We start from the raw sequence: 22,471 nt of genomic DNA, 5'->3' as shown, positions 1-22,471 counted from the left end.
AGTACTGGCAAATATTGTCTTACCAAGTGATGCTGCAACAATAGATGTAACAGTGGTGAAAGTCACTCGTGGATCGTGGATTCCGCTTGATTACTAAAGCAATATACCCATAGGCTGAGATAGACTTGGAAGTCCGGGGGTGAGGCACGATGATGATGATGTCAATTCATATATACATATATACATTAGATCAGTCGACTCCACCTTTGACGCTGGGGGGGGGGGCAATGCCCCTCCTCCCCCGTATCTCCGTCCATGAATATACCGATCATCAGATGGGGTGGTAACCTTAGAGGAGAAATACCTTATTTCTCCTCTTATATTTCTTCTCAATGGTGGTAACCCTGGTTGACTGGACCCATGTCTCCGATCAGCTGTTTCACTTGCTTGGGAATTGTTTTCGTTATCGGTATATTGCCATAGTACCTAAGCGGACGTGCGACCTCCACAACTGTTACTTCCAAGGTTGTGATATTACTAGTTAAGGTACTATCTGCTGGTGCTGAATGCCGACGGTTCCACGTGAAAGGACTCAGAAAGCCGGGTTTTCCTAGGAATGAGTTTGTTGCGCTGCGTGAACCGAATTAGACTATTTCGCGCCGACAAAAACGAGTTATATAATCACGCTACGTCTACGTGTTTGTGTTTTCCTAGCGAGGCGCATCAGATCAGGGCGGCTATATAAAGTATATTACTTTGGCATCAGCTACTCTGTCGTCTGCATGCTCCGGTTTGAAGGGAAGGAAAAGAAAACACACAAGAGTGAAGAGCATATCGGCAAAACCGCGGCGCACGACGCATTTGACTCCTCCAGAAGGAGCACGACCACCTAGATAACTAATCTGATAACCTATAGATAAACCTGTGTAATTTAGGTGGTCGTGGAAGGAGTCAGCCAATAACGCCCAACGTAAAGCGCTGTCGTGAGCCGTATTGCGCTCTGTAGGAAAAGTCATGTTGCTTTTCTTACTGGTGAGTGGACGGCGTGTCGCGCTGGACGAATCACGTTGCACGCGACACAGGAAACCCGGCTTAAGCGCGAGTACCACGTGTTTGTGTTCCACTAACTAGAGGGGCAAGAATAAAGTGGTGTCGTAATGTTATATAAACCGTCACGCGCTTAACTTTTGGAAGGGAAACTTGTGAATCAATAACCGTGTACAACAGCACAAAATCAGGTACTTGTACATCACGTTTAAACACGCCATGTTTCTATTATAGAGTCTGAAGTCGAATGTTACTAGCGACTTCTATAGTGGCTTTAACATAAGCTTTTTCAATTTCAGGATATTTTAATGTGAAGTCAAGGTCGTTTAGTACTATTCGTTCGAAGTTCGGGTCGTCCCATACAGGCTCTAGTAAACAAAACAAAACCGCGGCGTGATGAATCAAGATTTTCATTATCGGGTACATTTGTTAGCTTATATTCCAACAAATAATAGTGAGGTAATGATTTGATACTTTAAATAATTCATTTCATATTTAATGATGAATCTATTTATTTTTTTCGGTAGACGTTTTGTTTCGGGTCGAGCGATGAAAAACATTTTGCCTCCTTTAGGGTATAGAAGCAATCATCGCCAAGCAGTTGTCGCCAACAACAACATTGGCGGGAGATACTTCATAGAGCAAGAGAATTCAAATTCTCACCGAATACTCGAAACCTCCGCTGGATATGAGAAAACCGTTGTCAAGGATCCATCAGCGTGTATCGTTCACTTGAACGAGCTGACCACTCAGAATAGCGTTTTCAAATATTTTTCCCTCGTCACATCGAAAAACCAAGAGCGTTTACTGCTAGATGATCGCCAATTCGATGTCTTGGCGGATGAATTGGCTTCTTTTATCTCCAAAGCAAGCTACCATGACATAACGTGCACGTTGTGCAATCTCGCTTTGTGGCCGCCAAGTCCAAAAACATACGCCAGAAACTTCAAGACCATCTGGAACGCTACAGATAAAGAGTGCACAGAGAGACTCCAAGTCTGGTCTGCGGACCAGAAGCTCCTCGTGGCCGATTACTGGTATCACCTGGGTCTAAGCCGCATCACGAACTACAATATCCACATGATAAAGAACCTAATCTCCCAACATGATTTGTTGACATCCAACCAGATCGTGCATTTGATGTTTTTCGTTAACTTGCAGAGGAGTATTCCGCAGAACCTGTTGAATCCAGTCGAGAAGCATATAGGAGCCATAATCAAGGACATTAGCCTTCCCGAAATAAGCGTGATATGTTTGGGTTTCTTTAAGACAGAGACTCAGTTGAATAATTTGAACACAATAAAGATCATCATCAGTCGCTTGGTCGAGGATGCAGATAACATTTCAAACTCTGCAGTGATCGGTATTTTGAAGTGCTTGAGGAAGAGTTTTCATTACCACATCACAGAGTTCTATGTCCCTCTCTTGCGGAAGCTTGCCGTTAACATCCATAGGTGGGATGTTCCTGCTGCCATACATTCTGCATTGCTGTGCTCGAAGGCTAACATTTATGAACCGCTTCTTCTAGATACCGTCAGTGACAAAGTAAGGATGTGTCTACCTGACACACGCATAAAAGACATTTATAAAGTGTTGCAGTGCCTGTCAGCATTTAATCATGTCCCTTCAGAAGACTTCAACGAAACCATGTGCAAGGAATTGTTGAAGAAGAGTAGGGAGATGGAATTCTGGAATTACCCTCGCGACTTGGTGTTCATAACATTGTTCTTCGCTTATCTCGGTTACTATGATGCCGATCTTCTTCGGACCGTCTTCGATCCAGCATTCGTGACTCATTGTCAAAAGAATTATCACGATGTGATGAACGTGTTTGCCGTCATTGACTACTGCGTGCAGATCGAGTTCAGCTCCTACACTGGTCCGCGGTTAAATGTGAATATTCTCAGACAGTTGGAAATGCAGAGAGGTAATCTCGGCAGTGTTACCTCCTCTGCATCCCAACAGAAGAGTATACAATCCAACTTGACCGTCAAAGTGCTTGAGACATTCAAAGAGTTGTGCGGGGAAGAAAACGTTTGTATGAGGCACATTCTACCGCACATATTCAGCCCGGACATTTTAGTCAGATTGCAAGGTAGCAAGCAGTCAAAGAATCCGAAAGCAAAGCATTTGTCCGACATCCTCAAATCTTACCCATTGGATATGGTGGTTAAACCTCCCCCTGATGAATCCTGGACTTGCATCGTAATATGTGGTGCTTTTTCATACGCATTCAAGTCAAATAATTTATCTGCGATAATGAATATGAAACACAGGCAATTAAAACTCTTAGGTTATAAAGTTCATATGATGTCCTATAAGGACATTCCCTCGAACAGCAATCAACGCAGAAATCTACTGGCAAAGAAATTGAAAACTTTGAATCAGGAAGTTTTGCCGAAGGCCAAATGATTATTTTTTAATAAATTTGCTGTATCATCTCCGGCATTTGTTATGATTGGCTCGCTATTTTATACCAATTAACCAATCTGGAAACAGTAGAAAACTGCATAGGGTACTTTTCCGTTATAACCATCCCCTTGGCACCTTCTTTGTCTTGGCGAATTTGCACTGCCATTTTTTCTCAGGGTCAGTTTTGGTATCAAAAATGCATGGATTTTCGACGCCAAACATCCATGGATTTGAATGATGAAAACGCATGGATTTTTGGGTGCTTTTACATTACATGTAAAAGCACCCAAGATATATTTTGACTCTGTAGTGTTCAAACAAACAACTTTGTATAAAATTTAACTCTATACTGCCGAAGATGGTCGTACATGCAAACGGCCATAGACGGCCCAAATAGGGGGGTATGGGTATGTTTTTGAGACTTTTGTCGACAACGGGAGAAGAAGAAAGCTCTTGTCTGAGACAGGAACCGAAGAGACAATTAGAACGCCCTATCAATGGGATTTTAAATGCTGGAGTATTACAGAAAGATTAGGGCACTTGATGTGCATTTTGCAAGGAGATAATACTCTGGAGAGGGAGGGGGTGATTTCAGTAGACAAATTAGTTCTCAAAAATCTATTGGAATGAAATGATAAACGTCAATGCAAAGGATAGCATGAATAGAAACTCATGGAGAAAGGTGAGGAAAGGGAAAGTGATCAACATTTGGACGAGTGCACTTCGAACACAAAAAATCTCAGGATTTCTTGGAACCTCCCAGGTGTTCTCTCTGGGCATTAAAGAGTTAAACAAAACTGGGAGCGATTTCAGTATCATAGTGTGCAATCTGTTTGTCTCGAACAAAATTACTTTTATACTTCTAATTAATTTTATCACCATTTTATAAATGGGTATTAATATGGCGATGTGTAACAGGTTGAAATGATCTCCATTGTTTTGAATGTAAATTCTTTGTGAGAGATATGAGTAACTGACAGCGAAAAACTTTAGCTTATAACCTAAGATATAATGAGGCGATAAAAAAAACTTAATGAACAGGATTTATTCATACACTAATGGGCAACAGTATTTTTATCAATCAAACCAACTAATTACTTCTCAAATGCCTGTTCATGAGCAAAAATTCACACATTTTTTCCAGAGAAATCAAAATTTTCTTAATTTAATTTTCATGCAAATCGTGCAGCAAAATATAATTAAAATGTAATCTCAGAATGAAGTGTCTTGCATGCAATGGAAGGATTGCAAAATCCCATAAAGTCGCAAAGTGTGCGCTTATTTTTATTTTATTTTCATTCCTTTTCGTCTGCATTGTATTTTTTTCTGACATTCACTGTGTTTTTTGTACTTTTGTCTGATTGTGTGTGTGTGATTGAAGGCGAAGGTTACTAGATGTCCAGGCTGATTTTCGAGTTTTCTCTAGACAGTGGCGTCTGAAGTTTTTTTCTACATCGTTCGAAAAGTTTCAGAACTTATTTTATTGTGGGAAGAATCAGTACAGATAGAACCTGTTTATTTGGTATATATATTTCTCCTTCAACACAACTACCCTGTGCAATTATGCACTTTTGCCATTTTTCATACAAAGATGTAAATACGGATTACCAGCCTTTTTTTTTGCCACATCCTCCAGTACCTTCTTCAGGATGTGACGAAAAGTGGAGAAGTGCAGTGAGCAGTCCCTTCGTTGCTGCACTTCTTCTGAACATGAAAATCGTTGCTCCCTTAAGCAAATTCTTTACCCGAGGAAAAAAACAAATCAAAGGAATAAGATGGTTGTGGAAGTATCGGAATGTGATGTTTTGACAGATAAATCTGACACCAGGGGGGAACCTGTGAGTCCTTGATGGTTCAGTGAGACACAAGTGACCAGATCTTTGGAAGGCCAAGTTATGGGTGCTCCATCATGATAATGCACCAGCTCAGAGGTCTCTCTTGGTGTCAGATAACCTGTCAAGCCGCTGTGGTGGTTGAATGGTCATAGTGATGGACTCACATCGGGAAGTTTCTGGTTCGAACCCCACTGTTGCCACAGTGGTGGTCGGCTGAAGTTGGTTTTCTGAGGTTCTCAACTTTGAGGCGTGAATGCAAGCTGATCTCCTCTTTAAAAAGTCTCGCCACAGAGAGCGATAGACCTACAAATAGTAGGAATGTAATTACACTTCACTCACTTCCCTTAAATATAGATGGCAGCACTGAAAAATCAGACAGATAAGCACTCAGACTGTTAGGTACACACACTTGCGGCACAACTCATGCCCATAGAGGGTGATAGACCTGAGTTGCGCTCAGTTCGAAAGAAAGAAAAGATAACCTGTCAAAGCATCACATTCCGATGCTTTGACATACCTTCATACATACTTCCTACAACCAGCTTTTTCCCCCCAATCTTGCTCCATGCCATTTTTTTTTCTTTTTCCTCGTATAAATAATTTGCTTAAGGGGGCGGCAACGATACTCAGGTTCTGAAGAAGTGTGGCAATGAAGGCATTGGAGGGTGTGACAAAACAAAAGCTTGCAATCAGTTCGGAAGAAAAACCCAGCCCACTGGGTTGTTTTTTTCAGATTTATGATGCTAAAGCGTGAGAAATAGAAGTTATACATGCTGTAGCCTATATAAATATAGTAGACCTATCAATATATAGCAATTATTTACGCAGTGCTGTAACCAGGATTTTTTCCGCCTGGAGCAAACATTATTTTGCCGCTCCGACAAGTTTAAAATTCAATAATTTTTAACTGTTTTCTTTGTTCCCACCTAAAATTACTGCCCTTAAATTTTTCCGTCTGGGGCAATTTCCCCTCACCCTGCCGCCCACTCTGGTTCCGGCCCTGATTTTTATGTAATTATTATATCGGTGCCGGCACATTACAGAAAATTCTGGGGGGGGGGGTAAAAATCGTCATGGGTTTTTCCCCACCAAACACCTATAATATGAATAGCATTGAACAGATATTTCTCTTTAGTTATGCAATTGACGCTTGTTATAACAACCTCATGTTATAGTGACCATTACATTACAATGACTGGAAGGATAAGTCCCAAATTTTTTATAGAATGACTATCACATATGTCATACTTTCGATATAACGACCCTCTCAATATAAGGTCTGTTTTTGACCGGATGAAGGATGTCATTATATCCAGCATCGACTGTAGTATGGCAATGAAATAACCCATTAGAATGTGTACTGTTTGTGAGTAAGTGAAGTTTTTAGATGTAATTTTTAATGGGTTTTTTTTGCCACTGTGGTTATCGAGTAGTCATAGTTACGGACTCAAATCATGAGAACCCAGGTTTGAACCAACGTATGTGGTGGTTGGCTAAGCTTGGTTTTCTGTGGTTCCCAACTTCAACGTGCGAATGCAAGCCGATCGTCCCTGTTGAAAAGTCTCACCACAGAGAGCAACAAGCCTACAACAATACAATTATTCAATCATTACACTTCACTCATAGTTAGAAAAATTGATGGCATATGGCAGCACTACCCATAAAAAGCATTACACAGAAACAGACTTTGCATTAGGTTCGCAACACGTGCAGGCACAACTTCCAGCGTGGCAGAGGTCGTCTTCGACCACCTGCTAAAATCTCTTCATTGAGAGAGAGCGACAGGCCATAATCTGGTGAGGAGAAGGAGGAAGAAGTAGGTTTTTCACCTAAGTTTTTTTATACAAAATCAGACCAACCCTGCTTGCAATATGCATTTACATCTTCGTATGAAAAACGGCGAAAATGCATAACTGCACAGGGTAGTTACTTCGAAGAAAACACCAAATAAATGGTTTCTATCTTCACTCCCTCTTCCTTAATAAAATAAGTTTCTGAACTTTTTGACTCGAATAGTATAACAATGGGAGCTTGGCTTGAAGCTCCCATTAGGGGGTTCTAATCCCTGAATTAATTCTAGAGGAAAGGGGGTATGCTCGACCATGAGCTGAAAAATCCTTTGGGTGCTCAAGCGCCCTCTGCTTCTGTGCCACTAATCCAGACAAGCCATAGTGTTTCATGATTTGGGTTCGTTTACATGCAATAGTTGGTCATATGTCGTGATGTATATTGCATGGAAATCTCATCACTTTACTTACACACATTCTCCCTTGAATAGGCAAATATAACAATCGGTGAATATTACTGTATAGAAGTTGGGAAACCACAGATTATTCTGCCCATTTAATCAATAGTTCTCTCATATTTTAATTCGCTGCAGTTACTAGCATCTCCAGGTGCAATCTGTAACTGGTTAGTCACTTCAGTGGTGATCAGAATCTCAGGGGCAAGGTGATTTTCATTACTCAAGCACCAGTTCAGACATAAAGAAAGGCAACTATCATGTTACACACAAGCAATAGAAATATATTTTTACAGTGTTGTTACAAATAACGTCCACAAAAGCATTACATTTCAGAAGCAGAAGTATTTACAAATGCATCATTCATTGCAACCAGTCTTCATTTTTCAACTGGTAAAGCATATAACAAGTTATTTTGGCACCAATATAATTACTTAAAACTATATCTCTCTATACAGTGTGTTCTGTTGAAGCAATGGCTAACTCAGGGGTGATATTAGGCATGGAGAAGAATAAACACCATGATGGGAACAGACAGTGACGTCACAGCCAGGAGTACTTGAATGCCCATCATAATTTAGCATGGGTCCAAGGACCCTTCATAATCAATTCAAAAATCGAAACCTTCTCTGTAAAGCTCAAGATGGGCACCCAATCCACAAGTTCAGAACAATTCTGATGCCCCTGGCAACGTACTATGGTAAACCATGTTTCAGTACGTGAAAGTAGGAAAAAAATATTTATTTGGGTAGGGGGATTCTCAGCCTTCAATACATCAAAGAAATAGAATTTCTGGATAATCACTGCAAAGATAAACTTAAGAAGTCTACTGGTCTCTTTCAGGAATCTAACACCAAACTCCATGCAATCTGGGCAAGTTGTGCTAACCAATACACCATGGGAGACCAAACTTTTCTTCTAGCAAGTACAGTAATGTGGCGCACAGCCTCCCTCAACTTTAGCACATGGTTTCCAGTGGACAAGGAAAATTAGTTGGGTGTATTGTGTCTCCCATGGTGGTTGGTGCTTTCATCTGTACTGAAAGAGGGCTGGGGTTCGATTATATACGGCCTAGATTAGTAGCCTTTTTTTTTTAACTTCATCTCGGTATATAAAAGCAAAAATTATCCAGAAAGTCCTTGATACATTTATCCAGGTTGTGCCGTGCACAGTAAAGCTAGACTGTAATTCAGTGACTCATACTTGATGCCCTAGTACATTTTTCCAGTATAGTTGGCAGGGCCGGCATAAGGCGACGAGGCAGCCACCTAGAGTATTTTTTTCTGGTGAAGATTTGTTGTGACTGTTTTCACTCACAGAATTTCACACATCAAAATTATTTTGACAGAAAATTCGAGTGTAAATAAGCGCAAGCAGTAGTTTCACATTGGAGTATAGACATTTTCAAACAATACTTGAAAAATCATCATTGTGAATAGAGGGATTTGTATATATATCATTATATCATGTATCTTTCTACTGAGGTGTCAGTGTAAAATGGTTTTAAAATACTATTTAATTCTTCGCTATTCAGTGCAGTGGCACCAAAATGAAGAAAACATTGAGAGAGCTGGACGTTGCCAGTTATCCAGTACAAATGGTACTCAAGCCTTCATGCAGGGGGGAGTGGTGCTTTGTGAAATATATATTCCTTACTTATTGGGGGAGCTCCCTCCCGCACCCACCGTAAAATTTATTAGGGGGCTCAAACAACCCCAGACGCCTAATCTGTTGCTTGGCTTCTATGCTTGTCCAACCTTAATTTGCTTGGAATTCATCTAGGAACGCTTTAAATCCTTCATTTGCGAGAAAGCATTGGACAGACTCGTAGTAAAGATCATGATTGCTGTAACAGACATCAGTTGCACTGGAACTAGAGGGGGCAACTGTCGGTGGAAAAATTCATGGGACAGCAAATTTTAGGTGGACATATAGAATACTGTTATCAAATTATAAAATTTTCAGTTAGTGGGGGAGGGGGAAGGCAAAATAATACAAAAAACCCTAGTTACACACATGGTGTTTTCATGAGCATCAGACAGTAATTTCTCCATTGCAGTCTTCCTCATGTGGGTGAACCCAAATCAATCTCAAATAACTCAGAGACTGGTCTAATGAATGACTCACGTTGCTTGTTCTCCTTCACACTGCACTATTAAAAACACTTTGAAACATGGGAGACTAGAGACACTATTGCCCAAGGCAGCAAGTTGGTTGGTCAAGAAAATTCTACTATTCTCTGGGAGGAGTTGGTGACCGTGTGTATTTATAACAGGTGATCACCTAAACAAGCTATTGTGAGCATGAGGTGTGTGAGCACCATCTATATGTGAAAGGGCACATTATATACAAATACAAATAAATATTTCATTAAAAGTGATACCAGAGTAGCGAGGGCACTAGCAAAATCATCAGTCAACCAGTTGCATAGGTATTCTAGTCCTTAATACTCTAATTCAGGGGTTTTCAAACTGTGTGCCACCAACCTTTGTCTCAATAAAGATTTTTGGAAAAAATCCTTTGTTAAACTGCTCTGGAGAGCTGTGGATAAGTATTGATTAGGGTAAGGGACGCTGCGAGTAGAAAAAATTTGAGAACTCCCTGCTCTAACTTAATCTTCATTGGAGTGGCATCATGCTGTGTTACCTGGATACAGAATTTTCCAATATTTAGGCAGCATAAGTATCTCTGTGTGAGGAGGGTAATGTAAGCTGTGCAATGACATTGGAGGTAACACTTTATTTCCCCCTCCCAAAATGTACAAATATAGTCAAGAAAACATTTTTTGCACGTCTTCACATTCCCTAATTGATGCCAGACCCTGCATGTGTTTTTGGGATTTTCACAGGTTTGTGGTTTTCTGATAGCATGTTGCCACAATGATTTTGTTTCCTTTGATAAGTATCATGACCCACTATCAGCTTGTCGCCACTCCAACAGAACACCATGTAAAGCCATCACTAAAAATAAAATTTACAAATAATTAACAAAATCTACAAATAATTAACAAAATCTATATAAAATCTATGTTGACAGTCTATGTCTACAGTCTGAATATAAACATATGTAACATCATTAAAACCGCTTCAATAGCTCTCGCTTTTTTTCTTCTTCTGTAGATAAAATCTTTCAGGTTCAAGCTTTGGCGCAACCAAAGCAGTCGAATAACCATCAGCTCCCAAACAGCTCCCTGTCATATTCCTCCAAAGCCCTGATGAACCCGTCATTAGGCCGTATGCAAGGGCGAACATTTTTCACGAGGCCATAAGCGTCTTTGAATCTCATATTATTACGAGTCATCAAGTAAGCTATGACGATAGTGGGAGCTCGAGACACACCAGCATTACAATGGACGAGAACGCAGCCTTCTTGCCTGCCATCGTCTATGAACTCGAAACAGCCATCAAAAAACAGCCTTATATTGGTGGATGGCAAATCCAAAATATTCACATTCTTATAAACAAACGTTGACTCAAAATAATTTGGTATGTTGTAGCCGACGTTCAAAACGTGAGTGATGTTGCAGTCACGAAGAATATCTAGTTCCATCGCTACATCTTGGGATCCTGAAACATGATGATAAAATTCTCATTTTATACCAGGGAATTTCAGCATTTTATGTAACAATTTGGTAATTATATCTTATCGTTTTATGGATTTTGACAAATCAGACAACAATTTGGTACAACACAATTCACCAATAAAGAAAATAAACATACAACAGCTCATCACCACATGTATTTTTAAGCTGGTGACCAAGTAAGTTCTGGTGACCTGTGAGTGATTCAGCAAGTGCATAAGTGTCCGGAAATCCCCCCCCCCGGAAAAAGTTGATATGAAGGCCCTGTGTGTGAGTGAGTGAACTATCAAATGAGTGATTGAGCAAATTCATAAATGAGCAAGTGAGTGATTTATAAAGTGCATTAATGAAAAAGTAAGTGACAAAGCAAGTGCATAAATGAACAAGTGATTCAGCAACTGCATAAATGAACAAGTGAGTGATTCAGCACAGGGCCGCAACTAGGGGGGAAACAAGTGGGTCTCGTGCCACGGGCGCTATACACGAGGGGGTGCAAATTTCATTCTGAAACCTCTCCTTCAACATTACAAGGGGTGTCAAAATGTGTGCTTGCTCCGGGTGACCAAGCATCTAGTTGCGGCCCTGATTCAGCAAATGAATAAGTGAGTGATTTTAAAGTGCATTAATAAATAAGTGAGTGATTTTAAAGTGCATTAATGAACAAGTGAGTGAGTGAGCAAGTCTATAAATGAACAAGTGAGTGAGTGAGCAAGTCTATAAATGAACAAGTGAGTGAGTGAGCAAGTCTATAAACGAACAAGTGAGTGAGTGAGCAAGTCTATAAATGAACAAGTGAGTGAGTGAGCAAGTCTACAAATGAACATGTGAGTGATTGACCCACTCAGTAGCTCACTTACTTGCATCACACACTTGATTAATCACTCACTTACTTACTGACTCAATCTATCCCTTTCTTATCTGCTCGCTCACTCGATTATGCACTTGCTCACTCACATCACTTAGTTACCCACTTACTCAATAGCTCACTTATGCACTCTCTCAATCACTCACTTTCACACTTAATTGTAACACATTGGTTCAATCAATTCCCTTACTTATGCACTTGCTCAACCATTCCCTTGTCTATTTATTCACTTGCTCAATTACTAACATGTTCATTTTTGCACTACATTCAATCACTCATCCACTAATTTACTCACTTATGAACTTTCTGAATCACTGACTTGATCATTTATGTATTTGCTCACTCACACACTTATGCACTAGCTGAATCACTTTCTCGATTTGAAAACTTTCCTGTAACTGAAAGTCAACGGTTGCAAAGACATCAGCTGTACAGACAATTTTCGACAGCCAGAATAGATCACTTTCAACAATAACTAAAGACAATTTACCTAACATCAAACCCCTCGCAACCAGGGCAACAGTTACATCAGTACTCATGTCTACAACATATCCTATGCTGCGGCTTCCATCAGGAAGTGCAGATATACTGTTGGAGTGCAGGTCTTCGATGTATCTACTGCCATCTGGTTGAGTCAGTTCGATTGTAGTTTTCTTCAAGCTACTGCTGCGAAAACGCCTCAGTTCTTCGAATAGGTTCCCACAGTTCATCGTGCTATAATTAGGGAATGAAAAATATATATATCCTGTATCAAAACATCATGTATACCAATTACACTTCATAGAATTGAAAGTTATAGTATAATCCCTAATTGGTGGTTTTTGGTGACTATTTCCTTTTTAGCCTGTTGGCACTTTTCTTCCTTGTTGGCCTACATAGGTCTGAGTAGTTTCCGTACACACTACTCAGACCTATGAAGTGCTCATTGTGGTTCCGTAGAAACTTAAGATATATACTATATGGACCATGGAAAAAAGAAATTCAGTAAAAAGAACCACCACTTATTCACCTAGTGGTCAAAAAATTAAACTTTTTAAATTATTATTGCATAAATCTCTCTCCCATGGTCTCATTTGGGATAACCTGAAAATTTTTCTGTATTTAGATGAGTTTAGTCTTTAAAAAACTACTACAGGAACTATAATTATAATCACTCTGTATATACTTCTACGCAAAGACATGTAGTGGCATGTTTTCCTCTTCTATAGGCTTGAAAAAAGCCCACGTAAAAATGCCAAATTACTGAGAGTCTACTGCATTTTCAATCCTTTAACTGGTCTATAATGGTTATATTTTTAATCTTGATCAAGTCTGAGAATGTTACTGTTTTTCTTGCTCATTTTTAATTGTAACTTTTTCATTTTAACAGGGGGAAGCTCGTGAAGGAGGCGCGTATGCACGCGCTCCCCTGGAAATGTACTCAGGTCCAGAACTAGAGGAGAGTAGAGAGGGCGATTGCCCCGGGCAGAAAAATGTAGGGGAGGGGACATCAAGTTTTAGGGGGAAACAAAGAACAACATTATGTAAAATTATCGGATTTTAAATTGGTGGGTGCCAGCAAAAATCTTACTTACGGCCCTGCATGTACTTGGGGGTCATTCAAGTATTACGTCAGCATCAAGGTGGGGAGGGTGTTTTGGATTTGTTGGCTTTTGATGACAAGGGGGAGGGGGTGTGAAGGTTGCTTATGTCATCAACCACCCCTTTTTGAAGATATGAAATATTCTGAGCTACTGACAAAATTTTGCTGACATGGGGGAGGAGGGGGTCAAAAATGACTACTACTACTACTAAACCACACATGCACCTTATCCATATTCCTCTGCGGAACTTCTAACGAACTGGTACATGCGGGAATGTGCGTGTACGTCTAGTGAAACCTGATGGTCAAAAATGGCTGGAAATCTACTTACGTAATACTTGAATGCCCCCTTGACCACATATCACTAATAGATGGCGGTATATTTTTTGAAATATGCGGCCGCCCCAGAATATCCTACCACTAGTCGCCACTGCATTTTAACATAGTTATCTTTTTGGCGATGCGTTGATTTCTTTTTCGGCAGGAAAGGTGTTCAGAAGCATGACTCCGTTTCACTGTTGGAGACTTTTCGGCATGATTTCGGACGTTTTTCTCACCAAAAAAAAAATCGCCAACTAGGGATAATACTATAGCTGTTTCATAGAAATATTCATGATACGATGCAACGCACCCACAATAAACTATTTTACCAGTTCCTGCTCTCATTGATTTAATATGAAACGCTATTGAACACAATGAAGCAAGAGGCTATTAACAAAATTCACATCGCGAAATTAATATTTAATGGCTACCCTAGAACTTTGAAATTAGTTTTAAAGTGATTTTGCAAAGCAAATAAAAAATTTAATTCATTTACACTAAATACAGTTCGATTATAACTCCATAAATATACACACAAACACTCAATATCAGTCACCAGATTTGTTTGTAAACAAACAATCAAGACGGTCCGGACTTAGAACTTTGATCAATGCACCTCACTTCATCTGATGGGAAATGTGTTCGAAAACCAGAAGACATGTTTCGTTAATTCTGGAGGAAATAAAAATGTCTGATTCCCAATTTAAACAAACAATTTCTACTTAATCAAATATTATATATTGAATGATTCCTTGAAACTATCATAAATCATACACAAGTCACTTTTGCTGTCATCTGTTAAAAAAATATCCGAACCTCTTCTTTCCAGATGCAACAATTTTTCCATGTATATAGAACTTATGCTGCCATCTAGTGGCAAGTTAGAGAAGCATAAGAGTTTCTAGTCTTCTTACAAATGAATAGATGACAGCACTTGTTCCAATTTGATCAATAAATTAACGCGCTAAGTTTAAAATTGGTTTATTTTACATCAGTGTTAATCAATTGATATTTATCGACACATAAATCTTTTAAAACGGCGCAAGTTCATTGTTCAGGTGTAAAAATGAGTGTGCAGTGCAAAGCTGTATTAAAAATATAAAATCTCGAGTCGCTTTGGTGCAGTGAAAATCATCGCGTCGGAAGTCTCACAAAAGAAATGATGTTCGAAAAATAAAAATTTTCTCTTCATATGTAACAGCGCTGTCTTAACACATGGGCCAGCCAGTCTTAACACAGCCAACTACCCCCCCCCCCACACCACCTATAGATCTTATCTATAGGGGGTGTCACAATAAAGTGAGAACTAGTTGAATTCGAACTTCGAGAATTTGCCATTTAGAGCCTCATAAAAATCCCTTGGCCTGGGTGCCTATCCTATGAAGAGCATCATTGGCCTACCGTCTTTATAAAGACGGCTCTGCCTAATACACAGGGCCGCAATTAGACGTTTGATAATCCGGAGGCAAGCACGCATTTTGGCACCCCCTTAATACTGAAGGAAAGGTTAGAGAGTGAAATCTGCACCCCCCCCCCCTCGTCGGAGTACCAGATCCGCGTGCTCCCCAGGATGGGTCTCCGTGCAGTGCCGTCTTAACGGATGGGCCCACCCGGGCATGGCCCGGGGGCCTCAAGAGAATAGGGGCCTCAGAAAAATGAGAAGTAATTGAATTTTTCGAGAATTTGCCAGGTAGGATCTCAGAAAAATCACTTGGCCCGGAGGCCCTTGATGCTCTCTTAAGACGGCCCTGTCTGATCCGTGCTGCGCCTAGTAAGATGGCGCCACAGTCATGCTCAACCTCGTCTTAGCGAACTTTTCAGTGCTCACTGAAGTATCAGGGCTGCTCGATACTTCTAATTTCGTAGTCACGTTTAAATGCAATCATGTACCGTTGCAGGATCTTCCCCGTTAAGAAGTTTATCGCCAAAGAGAGCAACAGGCCTACAACGGTACAAATATTTAATCATTACACTTCACTCATAGATGACACAGCACTGAAAATTCAAAATACGACGCCAGATTAGGGTTTCCAGATTCAAATACTAAGAAGGGCGGAAGCCTACGCGTGCACCCTTAATGACGTCACTTACCATAATTTCTACAATAGATGGTGCCACTATTCTGATCAATAAAAAACCAGCCATATATATAATTTTTTCCAACACTGAACCAGAACCATTAAAAGAGGCAGAAACAGAAGAAATTCTGGGACTATCGACGAGTGTTGGCCAATGCGCATGGGGAGGGGGGGGGACCACAACAGCACTCAAATCAATGAAAAAATCTATGTTTCAAAGTGAAGAAACAAAAACCAATTCCCGTGAAGAGAAAAAGAAAAGGATTCTGAAAACCTCAAAAGGAGGACAAAAGGACAAATTTTCCGAAACGTAGGAGACCGCTTCAAATGACATCAAAAAGCAGGAGGGTTGGTAACCCTACACCAGATAGACTCTCAGACTGTTAGATACTTATACACACATACTTCCGACACAACTCAATCGGTATAGTAGATTTCCCATTGAGAAGAAATATAAGAGATTGCCCACGGCCTTAGACCATAGGCGGAGATTGACTTGGAAGTCTGGGGGGGGCAAGGTCATTATTGCTGGGGGGGCACGATGATGATTATTTCATCTCATATATACATGTGTATATTAGACATGTATATATTAGATCAGTCGACTCCACCTTTGATGCTGGGCCCCCCCCCCCCTTCCGTATCTCCGCCCATGCCTTAGACCATAATTGTGCCCGGTTTGAATGAATGTACCTTTATAGAATCTAAATATTTGAACTTTTATAAGCTGTAATATATGTGACTGAAAATTTCATTTCGTTAACGCTTACTTTCAAAATAAAAAATAAGGAACAAATAAACATTTCGAAAAAAGAGGAAGAAATAGGCAAAGATTTTTCAACCCCACTAGCACACCGATAAAGACCGACGTAGAGATTTCGATACCGTTCGACGTAGAAATGGCATACATTTGTCGACATAGTGCGACATAGGGAAATTTTGACTATTTCAAAAGAGACTAATTATCATACGAGATATTATTTATCGAAACGAAATGCTGTAAAAATGAGAGTAAAACTATTTTAGAGGAAAAAAAGATATTTTTGGCGTTTATTGAGTGAATACATTTTTACTTTATCCTTTGATATCGGACACGTAGAAATTTTCGACCTCTTTCCAACGTTCGGAATTATTTTGACGCTCTGACGTCGGACCGGTATCGGTGCGATATCCTAACGATATCGTTGTGCTACTGGGGAAATTATTCTTGGGAAGGGGGCAGAATTTCCGAATTTCTGAATATAAACCGAATAATAGTTTTTTTCACTATCTTGAAAGGTATGCTTATATTTTGCATACTTGGGAGACGACAAGCACTCAAACTGCATTCCTCAACCACACATTAATTTCATATTATCAAATCCGAGACTCACTCGCGGTTATGTTCAATTAAATTCCAAACACCTCGTTCTCCAATTTACATTAATACGTATATATGTCACTGCAAAAGCCCGAACTACGGCCAATTCGCGAAGTGACCGAATATACTTTGTCAAAGTCTGGTGTAAGAAGTCCGTAGCTAGCGTGGACATAATTAACACGGAATAACGTTTTTCCATGTGGAATTCCGTCAAATGAATTCCGCCAACTTGGCCCCACATCATGCCTTTTGTTATCGGACTGCGGCCAGGGATCTCCGGCCACTTCGCGAATCGGCTGGCTGCTACTAAACCACACATGCACCTCGCCCATATTCCTCTGCGGATCTTCTAACGAAATAGTACATATTGGAATGTGCTTGTCCGCGTTGTGAACCTAACGTGAAGCTTGTTTCTGTGTAATGCTTGTTATAGTTAGGGCCGTCTTAAGAGCATCATGGGCCCCCGGGCAAGTGATTTTTCTGAGGCCCCACCTTAGAAATTCTCGAAAAATTTAACTTCCCATCTTTCTGAGGCCCCCAGGGCGTGCTCGGGTGGACCCATGCGTTAAGACGACACTGGTTATAGCGCTGTCATCTGCCACCTATTTTTCGAACTATGAGTGAAGTGTAATGATTGAAGATGTAACCGTTGTAGGTCTGTTGCGAGACTTTAATGGGGATATCGGATCGCATTCGTGACTCGAAGTTGGGAACCATAGAAAATCAACCTCACCCGACTACCATTCGCGAACTGGCTGGCCAAAGCCCGGAATTCAAACATCGGCCGGGTCAATTTGCAACGAAATTGGCCAATTCCTGAACTGGTCAGTTTCGGGCTTTAACAGTAACCATATATACACATTTATTTTTTTTAAATATAAATAAATTAACTGATATTGATCGAATTTTTCAAAACAACATGTAGCTTCATGTAAAAAAATCTACCGTTTGATTTTAAGTATAAAACGCTCAGATTTAAGAAATATTTCAAAAGTTATGGCATAAAATTATTATTAATTTTTTTTTTTAAATATCATACACACATACTGTATAACACGTGTGTAACTTACCTTTCATGTTATTTCCGATCTACTCTCTCCTATAGACTATAACGATTTTGGTTCCCCTCAAATTACTCTTGAAGACATATTTCTGAGTGGATATGAGGTTGAACTCGTGTTTTCTCATGAGTAACTTATCCTATACCTAATGATTCTATTGTATACCATATTTATCTAAGGTATATATATAATATATCATACAATCTTTCGTAATCCACCTCTCGAGAAATACAAAATAAGACCATAATGCATTGAATGATTACTTTGTGCTTATTCTCATGGCAGATTAATCCTTCCAAGGAAATTCCTATAAACAAATCTTCTAATTCAGTATTACATAAAAATATGTACGATGACCGACCAAAACATTTTTGTAAGAAGACCTTCTATGTTGCCTCTTTTCCATTAAAAATAAACTCTCCGATCCATTTTTTTGCTATTCGTATGCCACAATGAATTTTCATGCAATTCCGCTGCTTGAAAATACTGTTTTTTTTTCGGAATACGTGTATTTCGTTTTCAATTTTACCTAAAACTTATCCGTAACTCTATAGTGTTAAATTTTTTAAAATATATAATTGATAAATATTCACGTGCAATTCTCCTTTGTTTTCTTTCCTCTCCCTACACCATCGCAAAGCTTTATTGTAACCTATGAACAGAAGTTTTTTTGTATACAGTAAATATCTCTTCTCACCCTCATCCTTCGTGTTCTCTTCCGCTCTTGCACGTATATAGTAGAAAGGAGTCATTCAAGTATTACGTCAACATCGAGGGGGGGGGTTTCCGGATTTGCTGACTTTTGATGACAAAGGGGGGGGGGTTTGAAGGTTGCTTACGTCATCAACCACCCCTTTTTGAAGATATGAAATATTCTAAGCTGCTGACGAAATTTTGCTGACGGGGTGGGGGTGGGGGGGGGTCAGTGTTTTGCTGACAAGGGGGAGAGGGGTCTCAAAAATGGCTGAAAATCTGCTTACGTAATACTTGAATGGGCCTAAAGAGAACACGAAGGATGAGGGTGAGAAGAGATATCTACTGTATACTCTTGCATACTCTCTTATCTACTCAGGGCCGCAAAGGGGGGGGGGGTCTGGTGCCCCGGGCGCTGAACCAGAAGGGGGCGCCGAATTCACCCTTTAACTACTTCTACATTACAAGGGGCACTAAAATGCCGGCTTTGCCCCGGGTGAGAAAATATCTAGTTGCGGCCCTGTGTATCTACTCATGTATTATATACTGTTTTCTTTTTTCTTTCTTTCCTATTATTTTTTTTCCCCTTCCTTTCCATCTATTTTTTCTTTTCCTTTCTTCTTCTTCCTTTTCTAAAGTGTGGTTAGGTTAGCCAATACCTTCTAGAGCAGAGTTAGCCAATACCTTCTAGAGCAGAGTTAGCCAATACCTTCTGCTCTAGAAGGTATTGTGTTAGCACAGTGGTTCTTAACTGGGGGTGATGGAAAGAATTTCTGGGGTTGCGAGATGGAAATGAAATAACATGTTGGCTGATTATTCAGGAAAATTGAAATGACGATAAAAATTGAATTTTTTTATTCGTAAAAAACATACCAATATTTTGATATTTCATCTCTTGAGTTTTGCTTGCAGAAATGTGTCATACGAATTTTGCATTCTAAAAGTTTTTTTTTCGATATCGAGTATAAGCAAGTATGATCGCTAATGTTAGCGATCATACTTGCTTTCTCATTCGGTTGGGAAAAAATATCATTATTTACCTAAACTATTGTGTGGTTTGGTTATATTGCTACTTCGTGTAATTAGCATGTTGTGCTTAGATTTGATACTGTCGTGTACACACACGACTTAGGAAAAACGTCAAAAAATTCAGTCAAGTGTCAAAGAAACATTAATTTATAACTGTTGCGGCTGGAATCAATAAGTGAAGAACTATTCAATGTATCTTTTTATCCAAATCCCAAAGAATAACAAAAAATAGTAACTTTTTTATTTAGTTTCGTTTCTGAATTAATTTTCAAAAAGATTTACGTTTTCGCCGCTGACAAAAAGGGCATTAAATAATAATTATAATAAAATAATAATTATATAAAAATAGTTCATAGAAATTAGTTAGTGTAATTAATTGCAGAAAAACTGCATTTAAGATAAAATTACGCATTATCCAAGGGGGTGCGGGAAGGTAAGTCGCATTGCACTGGGGAAAAAAGGTGAAGAATCACTGGGTTAGGACAAGGTTACCAGACTATTTGTCAAATAGAGATTAAATTTGTTGCCAAAGGCTTGTAAGTGAAAGGGCCAATATTTACTCGCAACTTCCTCTTTATTTAAATTGTTATTTAAAATTCATGTGCGGTTCTCTACAGTTTAATTTTTTTATGTGTTTATCCATAACTCTCTACAGTTTAAAAATATTATTTTAAATTTGCACGTTACTTTCTACTTTTAAAAATTTAATTTAAAATTTACTTGTAACTCTCTCTCTCTCTCTCTCTATTATTGAAAAATTTAAATCGTAATTCTCTACTGTTCCAAGTTTTTGTTCAAAACTCGGTACTCAAAGCTTTGATACTTTGCAGTTCCTAAATTTAATATTAGACCGAAATTACACTATAAAAGTTTGATTAAATGTAACCAATGGTCTCATTGGTTGTTTTTTCCAGTTTCGTAAAAGAACTTTTATAGTGTAATCTCGAACTTATTGACTTTTATCGTATCTTATCTTGAATATATTCGCGACTTCATTGCACGAAAATTTTATCGATTTTTGAAATATATCATTCTAAATTTACGTCGAAGATCAGAAGAGTGCGCAATTTTTTTTTTTTAGTTTCAGTAAAAAAACTCCTCTGTTTAAAAATTTTATCGATTTCTACTTCATACATTTTTTTCCCCTTAAAATTTCAGTGCAGCTCCATTTCTGGAAAATATTAGTTGATTCTTACTGTATTTTATTTTCAATTTTACACGCGAAAAACTCTGATGTTTCAATTTTTTTTCCTTCAAGTATGTGCAGAGTTGTCATTAACTGTCATTTCTTTTGAACATCAATAGCAGCTTTCGTTATCTCACAAGGCATAATACGCCTTCAGTATATCGAACCTAATCCATAATTATGATCAAAACGCGAGAAATACTCACTTCATTTCCGCCAGCCATTATGTTATCGACTCTCGACAGCTGAATGGATTATTAATGGTTCCAAAAATCACTGTGACAGTTACTAGATCGACACAGGTCCGTAATAACAAGGAAATATTTATTTTCCCTAGACGATATTGTCTAGATTTTTTTTATCACTACATATATATATATATATATATTCGTCGCCTTGCAGCGAATCGTAAGTCGAGTTTGAACTGCAGACTGATATGCGCGTAGATAAGTCTATATAGAGGAGAGATAGATAGGCCTATACACTATATGTGCTTCATTTATGAGACATTGCAATTGACCCTCGTCTGTGTCAGATTCATCCGCCAAGGTTCAAGGATGATCTGACAAAATAAAACAAGTCGGAAAATATATCTGGCTTTCCTTTCTATGAATAAAAAAAAAGTATGTACGAGATTTGGGAATCTTGCCAAAAGCCGATCTAGATGAAAACAATTATAGAGCTTTGTATCATGACTAGACGGTCGTGATGTACGTTGTATAATTGTCCTGGCGTTATTGGATGGTCTTAGACAACGACTTCTGGTATATCATTGAGACTAATTGCTTAATTATAGTATAAGCTGTATGATTGGGTGATAATTAAAAACTGCCACCACACACGGGTGTGCGTAAGATCGACCTTTGGAGGGGGGCATACCAGATTTGCGGGGGGGGGGGGACAATGAATTTCTTCCAGGGAATTCTCGGTTCGATTCTAACCTACAAAAAGTATTTTGAATTAACAGAAATTCATCAAGATAACATATATAAATGCATTTTCTCTCGATATTTTAATCACTTTACAAAGATATTTAAGAAATATTTTTAATTTTGATCATCTTGGGGGGGGGGGGGGAGGTCTTTGTGTCCCTTCTTGCGCATGCAATTTAACAGATCACGCATTTTTAACAGTCTGCTAGTCTCTTATACATTACTTCCCCCCCCCCCTCGTTCTTGGTGATTTTCTTACCCCAGTGATTATTTATCCCAGGCTTCTTTGCTTTAGTGATCATCTACTC

The 22,471-nt window shown here is 39.1% G+C and overlaps 2 protein-coding genes across 5 annotated transcripts; one reads left to right on the top strand and one right to left on the bottom strand.

Moving 5' to 3' along the window:
• The first annotated feature begins 1,338 nt into the window (after window positions 1-1,338).
• Window positions 1,339-3,428, top strand: LOC149088904 (non-canonical pre-mRNAs endonuclease FASTKD5, mitochondrial). Its single transcript, XM_089250546.1, has one exon. The coding sequence runs from the start codon at window positions 1,486-1,488 to the stop codon at window positions 3,397-3,399; it is 1,914 nt and encodes a 637-aa protein (XP_089106672.1). The 5' UTR covers window positions 1,339-1,485; the 3' UTR covers window positions 3,400-3,428.
• Window positions 3,429-7,741: 4,313 nt separating this feature from the next.
• Window positions 7,742-21,795, bottom strand: Mkp (MAP kinase-specific phosphatase). Of its 4 annotated transcripts, none has more exons than XM_089250525.1 (3): window positions 21,438-21,795; window positions 12,412-12,635; window positions 7,742-11,042 (listed from the first exon to the last, which is right to left on the bottom strand). In XM_089250525.1, the coding sequence occupies exons 1-3, from the start codon at window positions 21,440-21,442 to the stop codon at window positions 10,648-10,650; spliced, it is 624 nt and encodes a 207-aa protein (XP_089106651.1). In that variant the 5' UTR covers window positions 21,443-21,795; the 3' UTR covers window positions 7,742-10,647. The 4 variants fall into 4 exon arrangements, with proteins under 4 accessions (XP_089106651.1, XP_089106642.1, XP_089106633.1 ...); XM_089250516.1 differs by lacking the exon at window positions 21,438-21,795 and adding an exon at window positions 13,835-14,442 and having other exon boundaries at window positions 7,743-11,042; XM_089250507.1 differs by lacking the exon at window positions 21,438-21,795 and adding an exon at window positions 14,135-14,418 and having other exon boundaries at window positions 7,743-11,042.
• Window positions 21,796-22,471: the final 676 nt, after the last annotated feature.

Source organism: Pholcus phalangioides, unplaced genomic scaffold (genome assembly GCF_987345545.1).
Source record: "Pholcus phalangioides strain wild (caught in Gottingen) unplaced genomic scaffold, Ppha-v1.0 ptg000003l_1, whole genome shotgun sequence".
NCBI lineage: Eukaryota > Metazoa > Arthropoda > Arachnida > Araneae > Pholcidae > Pholcus > Pholcus phalangioides.
Note: the sequence above shows the minus strand (reverse complement) of the source record. Positions and strands in the feature narration are given on the sequence as shown.